Raw genomic sequence first — 10,264 nt, forward strand, 5'->3', positions numbered from 1 at the left:
AACCTGGCTGAACACTTGTCATTAAAAATGAAGCAAACAATGAATCTATATAGTGCATTAGAAGTGGACAAGCCTCACATATGTTACGGCCTGTGGGATTAATTACTCGTCCTGGGGAAATGAGACCAAAACAAATGAATGATGTCACACAATAAGTTTCTGGTGTTTAGAATACAATTTACTTGTCAAAAACTCAAAAATTAAAAAAAAAAAAAATGTTAAGAAGAAAAGAGAGATAAGCACTAGGCCAATCACTTGTTGCACTCTGTACTTACCTTCTAAGTTAAGGCAGAAAAAATAAGTTTAATCTAAAATGAAACAAAACTAGAATACCAGTCATCTCCAACGTAAACTAAAATAAACAGGCTTTACACGATCATGATTTTTGTGCCGATCACCGATCAGTGAGTTTAAATAAACCAATAACCGATCACCGATCCGATCACGTGAGGAGCAATATTTAAATTACTTGTTTATGTACTTATATGCTGTTTCCTGAGTATCAATCTTGCCATGCCCCAATCTGACTGAGATGTTTGCTTTAGCATCCGTTTCAGAGTTTGCTTTTCATTTTCTTTCTCCGCACTGCGTTTCTTGATCTCGACATGCTCCTCTGTGTGTATCTTTTCCAGGTGCCTGATTAAATTTGTTGTGTTGAAATCTTTTGCCGATGTTCCCCACGAGGTACTGTAGTGTTGCATATATTGCAGCTAGCTTGTGCTATGTCTGTTTCTCTCACTTTGAAAAACTTCCACACCTCCGACGTTTTTGTTGGTGTCACCCATGGATGTTGCCGATTCAAAGAAACTTTATTGTCCGTCACATAGCGACAGCACTCAAATCAGTTTTTTGAATCATGAATCATTAGCTTTTGGATACAAACAAACATGTTGAGGCTGTGAAACTACTTTGGAGTAAATGAGACGGATTAAAAAAAGTTTCAACACGACCATGACGTCATTGATTGGAGATTTATGACATGACGCCCGATGACGAACATTTAAAAAAAAATGCCAAATATCGGGCGATCCGATATAGCCGATATGATCGGTGTAAAGCCTAAAAATAAACTTACTATACAGGAGGAACACATTCATTGACACTCAGAATTTTTTTTATTTTTACCTCACACCACATCACATTTTTACACCTCAGCTTTAAGCAAAAATCAAAATGTCATGGTTTATTTGCTTCACCACAAAGAAATTTGTATTGTGCAAAATTTACTTTTTTCTACTTTTCAGCAACACATTGAAAGAAGGCGAGCCTTCTCTGGGAACACTATATTTGGCATTTGGCCTTTTATTAATCAAAAATGTATTTAATACAATCACAAACAACATATTTATGTAATATTCTGTCAACCAGATACCCCATTAAGATCTAATCGGCATATATCAAGATCTACCTCTTGTAAACAAAGCATTTAAGATGAATTGTTTTTTTGATGCCGACTGACTGGCTCTGGGGCTAAAACCCCAACAGTAGTTTAAGCAGACCACAGCTCAGATTTAAACCTATGTTTCTGCAAATGTGTAGAAGAAATTATGCAAAAGCAAACTATGCCACACAAGTTTATGGTATTTATGATAATTCTAAGAGTATAAATGATAAAATCAAAACAAGGGAGAACAAAGATGTTGAACCAAAAAGAGATGGAGATCCCCGCCAAAAATAATAAAAGAAATAACCTAGCCAACAACCACGTGGGCGTCGCACCCTGTACTTATCTCTTGAGAAAAAGTTTAATATAAAATGAAACAACAAAACTAGACTACCAGGGATTTCCAACCCAACCTAAATTAACAAACTATAAATAAGAAGACAAGTCCGTAAATTAAGGTGGCGTGAAACAATGTTATTTTACTATAGTAATTCAACATATGGTCGCGCGCAAGTCAATTGACGTTCGCGAATACAAAGATTGTCCCCAATCGCGGTCTGTAGGAAACGCAAATGTTTACGGAAGGCTCTCGGTCAGGAAAAACTCAAAACATACATGGAAAGCTGTTCAGAAGCCTGGTTATTTAAGTAATCCACTACCTGGCAGATGTTTGCGCGCTAGACAGTGTCTTTAACAGTAGCAGACATTGCGGAGATAAATTCCGTAGCACCGGATATTTCAACAAATAGTACTGATAGCTACACGGCTAAATAGCCCCAAGCTAGCAGTCTGGCTGGTTAGCTATCGATGGTTAAAACGACGTTTTCGTGATAGGCGATAACCATATGACGAAGTCCTTTCTTTGCCAGCTTTAATAATGCAATATTCGATTTTGAGAATAAAAAAAGACATGTCGATTAGAAAAAACGAAGCCTATATGTGCGGTCCTAGCTGCCTTACACATGCAAGAGTAGACCCAGACTTGCCTTCTCCCCGTCTATAATTTGCCCATTATTTTTTTATATTGTTGTCCCTATTGCTATCCAAGTGCAACCTTATTCAACGTGGCTGTTGAAATGGCTGAGACTATAGTTACCTTTCAGTCCCAGCTTTCTGGGGTTATGGAGACAGTCTTCAAGGCTGCTATGTTCGAGATTACCCGGCTCGTTGAAGACAGCTTTCTGGAAGAGGTGACTCGATGTCGGGAGCAAGTGGAGTCCTTGAAAAGGCGACTGAAGTGGTCTGAGAGTCGCCGTAAAGAAAAAGACGGAGAGAGAAATGCCAAATGTGTGGACTGCGGAAGAGCTGGGGCTGCTGGTGAAGACGAGCCAAGGCCGACAGGTGAGAGTGATCCACGATAATTGCCCGTTGCTAATCAGTCCTTTTACGCCCAGCTGATCCAATTCCTGTCACGATCAGGAACACGGCTCTATTGAATATTCGATTCGATTCTCATTGGTCAATCACAAATATTCAGCAGTGTTAAAAACAACAACAGCAGCAACCAAACAAAAACCTCTCGATTAGACTACCCCTAAAAAGAACACACCATGGGCCATGGACGACAAACTAGTTAGAGGAAAAAATGGCAACACATTTTGTTGTTTCATTTATATGCATCGGCCGTCGGCACAGAATGCCACCGGCACTCTGTGGTCAGTGATCATGACCAAAAAAAAAAAAAAAAAGGAGGAGGGGGGGGGGCAAACTGTGATAATGTATCTTGAAAAATGACTCCCCACAGTTGAATTGAGCTTAGACGAGTGTACATTCATTACTTATGCCATTAACTTCTTCTTGTTGTAAATTACATTAACTAAACATGGGTGACAAAGTGGAGTAGCACTGTAGGGTAGTGTGAGCATGAAGGGTTTGTCTTTCTTCTTCTCTTGAGGTTTTTTGTTGTTGTTGTTTGTTTGTTTTGCCAGTTTACTACCTTTTCCGGGAGCATTACCGCCACCTACTTTTAGGACAGATCAGGTCGTAAAAAAATAAAATAAAAGAATGAGAATGACAGTAATGATAATTAAACAAACTGAGATAAATAAAACAAATAGAAAAATCATTAACTTCGATCCTCCTCATTAATCATGTAGTCTGTAAAAACTCAAATAAGTACTTTACAACTTCCTTTACCTTTATTCAAAGTAGATTTTCAAGGTTGAAAGTTCTTTTGTCCTGTCCATCATTGCCTACAGTTTGTCTTTCAGTGATTGTCAGGTCTAGCGTGTATCTCTGCCTTCACCCCAAGGCAACTGGGTGAGGCTCTAGCACCCCCATGACCATGTGTGCAGGATGAGATGAGTGATAGAAAATAAAAAGATACATAAATAAACATTGAAAACACAGCAGTTGTGCTTGGCAGCATCTTTAGAGTGAGCATTCAGGCAATGTAATAAGATATGCGCTTTCTTTCTTTCTTTCTGTCTTTCTTTCTTTCTTTCTTTCTTTCTTTAAAGGAAACACATCATCCGTTCGCTCCACCGCAGAAAAAAGACCAAAAAGGGAAAAGACACCAACAAATGAAGAACATAGCCCTCAGAGTACTGATGGAGAGACAGAAGAGACCCCTGGTGGTGTGAAGGCATCACAGGTAAATGACAGTTCTGTTTTTATACTCTTAATAAGTAAAGCATTATTGTCACGTTACATTTTGGGGATTTTTACCTCTTCTGCTTCGCAGGGTGAAAAGCTGGATGGACTCCTCAAAGAGGAAGAACTTCATGTTATGCCTGAAACAAATGAGTTTCAAAACAGATGGGAAGTAAGCTTAGAGGGTGAGTCTCCACACATATGACTATAATATAAATAGAAATTAGGTTGTGCATTTTGTTCACCAGATTAAAACTGGTTTGTGTATGTGCAGACTTTGTCGTTTATAATCTAAAAATATTATTTTAGTAGGTGACAGTGCTTGAAAGTCTTTCTTTTTCTCCGTGTCCAAAACAGAGGCGCCAGGTCTGCCAGGGCCCAGTAAACGACACAGTGACCAGAAGACTCCAAAGTGCCATGTGAACTGGGAAGTCAACATTGACCAGAGGCCAGGATCAACCCAAGACGGGAACACTGGTGACCACGCTGCGCCACTTTTCCAGAGCAGGTATGGCATTGAAGACCTGAGCGACTTCGACAAGGCTAACTACGGAGACGGCAGCATGATAGACATAGGTAACTTGGATGGGTTCCAAGGGTCACCATCCCAACTCGGAAACGATCTGGGTTACATGGAGCGCTTTGAAGGGGATGCGGAAGCACCAGAAGGGACTGAGCAACAGCCTTACCAAGCAGACGTCCCCCGTAACAGAAAGGGGAATTCACACGCAGGCTCTTCCTCGGGGACAAACGTTGATGTTGGTGGAGAGTTCAGCTGTTTATTAATCAACGAAGAAGGTTATCTACAGAACCCAAACAATTTTTACCCTGGACACGGATCTGGTGAATCAGGCAACCGGTTAAGTCTACGAGGACACGGCGTCCGCATTGACTCATCTTTAAGCAGCACAGCTGACATGTATGGCTCTTCTGATGCATACAGCAATACCTCAGCCCTGGGTGAGAGGTTGTATCCGACTGGAACGAGAGGAGGGAGGAGACACACCTGCAACCAGTGCTCCATATCTTTCTCTGATTCTGCCTCGCTTAAGGCTCATAAGCAGAATCACAAAGACACCAGACAGAGCCCGCCGTACTCTTGCGTAGAGTGCGGAAAGACCTTCACTCAAGCGTGTAACCTCAAAGTCCACCAGAGGATTCACTCAGGGCAGGGTCTTCACCTCTGCAATGTTTGCAGCAAACGTTTTGCTTCTTTCACTGACCTGAAGTCCCACAAGTGTGGCCAAGCCGGTGAAAAACCATATTGTTGCACAGTGTGCGGAAATAAGTTTAGCCGTCTCTGGAATCTGAAGCTTCACCAGAGAATTCACACGCAGGAAAAGCCTCATCAATGCAACATATGCAACAAGAGCTTCACACGCGCAGATATATTGAAAGTTCACCAGCGCACTCACACAGGGGAGCGACCATACGGCTGTACAGTGTGTGGCCTTTGCTTTAAGCGCCTGGATCATCTAAAGTCACATCAACGCAAACACATGACAGGTCTGTAAAAGAGGCTTTTGCGTAAAAAGTGGTATCCACCTAAAGCTGGTCGCACACCCTTAATTGATGTCTGTTAAAAAGTGGGAGGCTGAAGACATCAAACATTCGAAGAAGTAATGAATAATGGTTTTAGACCAAGCCATGGAGCTGACTTACCATCTAGTATGCAGCAGCTGGGCACGTTGAGGACTAATGGTTTTTATGTCTTCAATGAACTGTTTTTGAAATGATCACTTTCTGATAATATTAAAAACATTGAACAATGATTTTAATGTTTCTCATGTTTGATATAATAAGTCTTAAAAAAAAAGAGTAAGTGACGTCACCTGTCTAAGTGGAAAAAGATGCTTTCAATTCAGATAAATGAAACTGCAGAACTCTGTACATGTTTTATTTAAGTAAAACCTTATTTTAAACCAAAGTCTAGTGTGTCTTTTATTACCGTATTCTAAGTTGATGACAGTATTACGTAGGGGAACTTATTATTATTTTTTTAAATGTGAGAATGCCTTCATTAAGTGTATCCGGATTGTGGCGTTTCATCTTTATTTTAAGGCATTTTGATTTGGTATGCTGGGGACTGTACAAAATAATTTGAAGTACCCTCCTCCGTGGATTTAAAAAAAAAAAAAAAAAGTCAAATAAGCAATTAGACAATAAATTATGGCAATGTAGAATAACAGCATGTGCACTGAATATACAACAAAGTACAATATCAAACACAAACATGAATACAGCATATTATTAGTTTGTCGCAAATTGGGGGTTCCATTGTTTCTCATGCGGGCCACCGTACTTGGCCGACTATGACGTCACCAGCAAAAACAAGAACCCCGACGATTGAAGGCAAATACGGGGGGATGATGAGTGCCGGAGTCTTGCAAATTACTCTGTCGACATATTATTTCCTACGGTCTGAATACGTCAGCATCACAAAATCCGACGTTTCATTGTAGGATGTGTTCTACAGTTTGTGTGCTTCGTGTTAGCGAGCAAGTTATGCTAACGTAAACGTTCGGGTCTCGTTAGCTAGCTAACTGTCATGAGGGTAAAATTAGACATAACAATTGAAGCTCCAATACCCCCCTTCACTGACTTGTAAATTCCAACACATACATCCTAAAATGGCCGTTCGTGAAAAATGTGGACGCTTAACGAGAACCCCGTGTTAAACACGAAATCGTCTTATGTCGCATTTACAAGACAAACGGAACTCTCTTCCCATTCCTGCTTCCTCACTAGGCGGAATCTAGCCGCGTAGACAGTGTGAAACATGTCGGATCTGGAGACCGTCGTTGTCACTTTCCAGACCAAGCTGTCTGATGTGATGGAGACCGTGATGAAGACGGCTATGTATGAAGTCACAAGGTTAGTGGAGGACGGCCTCCTGCTGGAGATGAAGCGCAGGAACCAGGAGATGGAGTCCCTGAGGACCAAGCTGCTGTTGGCTGAGGAGAAATTGATCGGCCAGGGGGAGAAAGACCATGGGAGAAGATCCGATCGTTGCGCCGTGGCTGCTGTCAACCTGTCCCGCGGCAGAGTAGAGGAGGAGAACGGTAAGGTTGGAGGCATCTTTCTGTCGGTAGATTACCAAAACGTGTTTAGTACAAACTCCTTGTGTCTTCCTCTTCCTCTCAGCTATCCTTGGTGACTGTGGATACAAAAAAGAGACTGACTGTGTGGAAAGCTGGGCAGGGAGCCAGCAGGAGGTCAGCCAAGAAATCTCGCAGGAAGCAGACAGTGTGAGGTCCTCTGACAGTCCTGATCCACAGGTTGGCAGCCCTGTTTTCATCACACTCAGTTTGATGTGCTGTGCTTGAAGATTGCTGTTGTTATATCGCAGATTAAGAATATGCATGAATATGCTTTGACATAAATGTAAGCATAAGGTCAGATGAATGCACGCTGTTAGAAGGAACTGAACTGTTATTTGTTATGTTTAGGCTGCAGAAGAGTCACATGGTCTGCCAGCAGTGGATGTAAAAGAGGAACACCTCTCTTGTGCATCTGTGCATTACGGAGACCAGGGTCTGAACCTTAATGGTGAGCAATGTGTTTTACACATTTAAATTTAACTGCACTGCACTAAAATGATGAATAGAACGACACAAATGTTATTGTTGATTATTCTTTACTTTTTTTTGTTGGAGGAATTGCAACCACCCACAGCAAACATCTGCTATGGTTGTAACCGCTTTATTATTATTTTTTTTGATTGAATCGATTCTATGTATTTTTCAGGTGAGGATGCAGTGGAGTCCCACAGTTCATCAGAGAGGACAGCGGCAACACCAAAACCAGCAGACGAGCGAAAAGACTGCAATGAAGAGCTCAAGAGGGACCCGCAGACCTCATCCGCGTGTCTCTTTCCAGAGGAACATGAGGATGTACTCATGGACAAAGGCCTCTCTGAAGACATGGACAGGGTGTGGGCGTGCCGCACTCTCACAGCAGCAGAATTACAACAGAGCCACAAGGTAGCTGCAGAAAAGGAGTCCCATCAAGCCAAAATCCAATGCTCTCCGCAACACATTGGGGAGGACGGTAGCACTCCGATCCCCTCAGGCCTAGACCATAATTTAACCTCCTCTCCTGTTGCGCTGTCGCCGAACATGGATGTCCTCGGCGTCGTCGTCAAGCAGGAGGTTTTTGTTGGCAGCGACAGGTGCGACGAGAGCAGGGCGAGGAAAATCAGGCGTCAGTGTCAGATCACGCCCCTCTCGGTCAAACACCGTCGAGTGAGCTCGGAACCTTTCAAACAGAGCCTCGCCTTCCACAAAGCGACTCTGCAGGAGGTGACGAGGCTGCATCCCAGGCTGGGCACCGGCGCCAGGTTGCAGGCTGCCATTCAGCAGCTCCAGCGGCCCACCAAAAGACCCGCCCACTCGCCGTCCGCCGCCGCCGCCGCTTTGTCGGCGTCTCACTCTCAGGCCGCCAACTTGCTCTCACTGAGCAGAACTCCCTCCACATCCAAAGCTTCCCCTCCGTCTCTGCTCTCCGCCCAGCGGGGTCACCTGGGGGGCCGGGGGGGCAGCGGCCCGTGGGTGGGCGTCCGAGCGCAGCGTCACGCCGAGTCACCGGGCCAGCGTCAGGACTCGGAGCCCCACGCGGGACCCAGGCACCTGCTGCGCTGCGGCCAGTGCGGAAGGTTCTTCCCCCACCCCAGCAACCTGAAGGCCCACCTGCTGACCCACACCGGCGAGCGGCCCTTCTGCTGCTCCCTCTGTGGCCGCAGCTTCACCAAGCTGAGCAACCTCAAGGCCCACCGCCGGGTGCACACCGGCGAGCGGCCGTACTGCTGCCTGGCCTGCGGCAAGTGCTTCACGCAGAAATGCAATCTGAAGCGCCACCAGCGGATCCACCTGGAGGCGTGATGGCAGGACGGGGGGCGAAGGTCGGCAGTTTGGGAGGTTTGTGCAAACCGTGTACAGTCGTGGCTGTTTGCTGCAAAAAAAAGAAGAAAAGAAAAGATGCCGGCTGTCAGTCTGCTTCATGAAGCGACTGTTCAGAGTTCTTCTGTGTGTTCTGATGTTCAGCCTCCTGACGTGTTGTAGTGTTATTTCAAGGTCTCGTATTATGCAAAATTCACTTTAAAGCTGTTTTTGGAAAAACAAACAAACAGGCAAACATCTGTGTCCCTAGGAATTAGTCCAGTCCGTCCTTTATGTCTTTTACACTTTTCGGAAAATATGTGCAATAATATGTGATGAAGGAGTGGTTCTGGAGCATCAGCATCTGGCATCAGTTCTGGATGTGGGCAAATTATTTTTGCTGGAGGCTGCTGTGTTTTTTTTTTTTTGATCATCTAAATGAGGCTTACAGGTTCACAGAGTGTTTTGTCACATAGACAGAAAGGAAAGTTGTCTCTTTGGATCAGTGACTGATCTGCAAATACTGTCATATTGTCTGTGCTTCAGTTGTACTATGCCTTTGGCACAAAAGCACTTGTATATCAAACTATTAACCAGCCAGGCCAGTGTTAATCAAACTGCTGAAAGAGGAAGATCAGCCTGATGGGAAAGTTGAAACAAATGATGACACAAATTGAAGGAACACCAACTTTTTACTTCACAAAGTGTTTGAAGAAGATCAATGGAAGTTGTGCTAAAGGAACAGTTGATGCTAGTGTTTGATATAGATGTGCATAATTGGTCATCACTTAAAATCAATAAGTAGTCGAATCATCATTTAGCATAGCCTAGATTAAGCCTGTTAAACCAATACAAGCGTTTTGTAGATTTTTGTTTGAATTTTGTCTTTCTTTTTCACCAGGTTCCTGTTTTTATTCCTATTTTAAAGCTGTTTGTGTGTTTCTGATATATTTTTTAAGAATTGAAAAATAAAAATCATAAAACCTGCTGTCTGCCACTTTTTAAAATTATTGCCATGTCTACTAAATAGCTTAAAAAAAAAAAAAAAAAAAGCAATTTGGTGTGTGGAGAATGTTCAAAGCAATAAGCACAACTTTCCCCAAAATAAGATTACAGCATGTATACAGCCACCACTAGTAACCTATCCAATTCTTGTGTGTGCAAAGTGGAAAACCTGTGGACTGCAAGTAGTGTAAGTACTAAATTGTACCACTTGATGGCAGCCTTTCACCGAGCAGTGGGAATAACGGGGTCAAGGCAGAAACCAGTTCTGAAGTCTATGCAGATGGGTTCATGGCAATAGAGAACTTTTGAAGACTACCATTACACTATATTACTACATAATTACAAGTATTAGTAGACAGTGTTTTACTCGATCTGTGTACTGTGAGTGTGTTTGTGTATTTGCGTG

General features: G+C 43.1%; 1 protein-coding gene across 1 annotated transcript; it reads left to right on the forward strand.

The window, feature by feature from the left end:
• The first annotated feature begins 1,923 nt into the window (after window positions 1–1,923).
• On the forward strand, window positions 1,924–9,839 carry LOC142897952 (uncharacterized). Its single transcript, XM_076040616.1, has 8 exons — window positions 1,924–2,725; window positions 3,844–3,977; window positions 4,068–4,161; window positions 4,334–5,482; window positions 6,754–7,038; window positions 7,121–7,254; window positions 7,426–7,525; window positions 7,724–9,839. The coding sequence occupies exons 1-8, from the start codon at window positions 2,461–2,463 to the stop codon at window positions 8,854–8,856; spliced, it is 3,294 nt and encodes a 1,097-aa protein (XP_075896731.1). The 5' UTR covers window positions 1,924–2,460; the 3' UTR covers window positions 8,857–9,839.
• The last annotated feature ends 425 nt before the right edge of the window (window positions 9,840–10,264 follow it).

This window comes from Nelusetta ayraudi, unplaced genomic scaffold (assembly GCF_046127955.1).
Source record: "Nelusetta ayraudi isolate G7.1 ecotype Tasmania unplaced genomic scaffold, CSIRO-AGI_Nayr_v1 ptg000004l, whole genome shotgun sequence".
In the NCBI taxonomy this organism is placed as follows: domain Eukaryota; kingdom Metazoa; phylum Chordata; class Actinopteri; order Tetraodontiformes; family Monacanthidae; genus Nelusetta; species Nelusetta ayraudi.

Bases quoted from the DNA above. Each gene is read 5' to 3' on its own strand.
- LOC142897952 (XM_076040616.1), top strand. From the start codon at position 2,461: ATGGCTGAGACTATAGTTACCTTTCAGTCCCAGCTTTCTGGGGTTATG. The intron at 3,978-4,067 runs GTAAATGACAGT...TCTGCTTCGCAG, and splicing joins GTGGTGTGAAGGCATCACAG to GGTGAAAAGCTGGATGGACT. The intron at 7,255-7,425 runs GTTGGCAGCCCT...TGTTATGTTTAG, and splicing joins CTGACAGTCCTGATCCACAG to GCTGCAGAAGAGTCACATGG.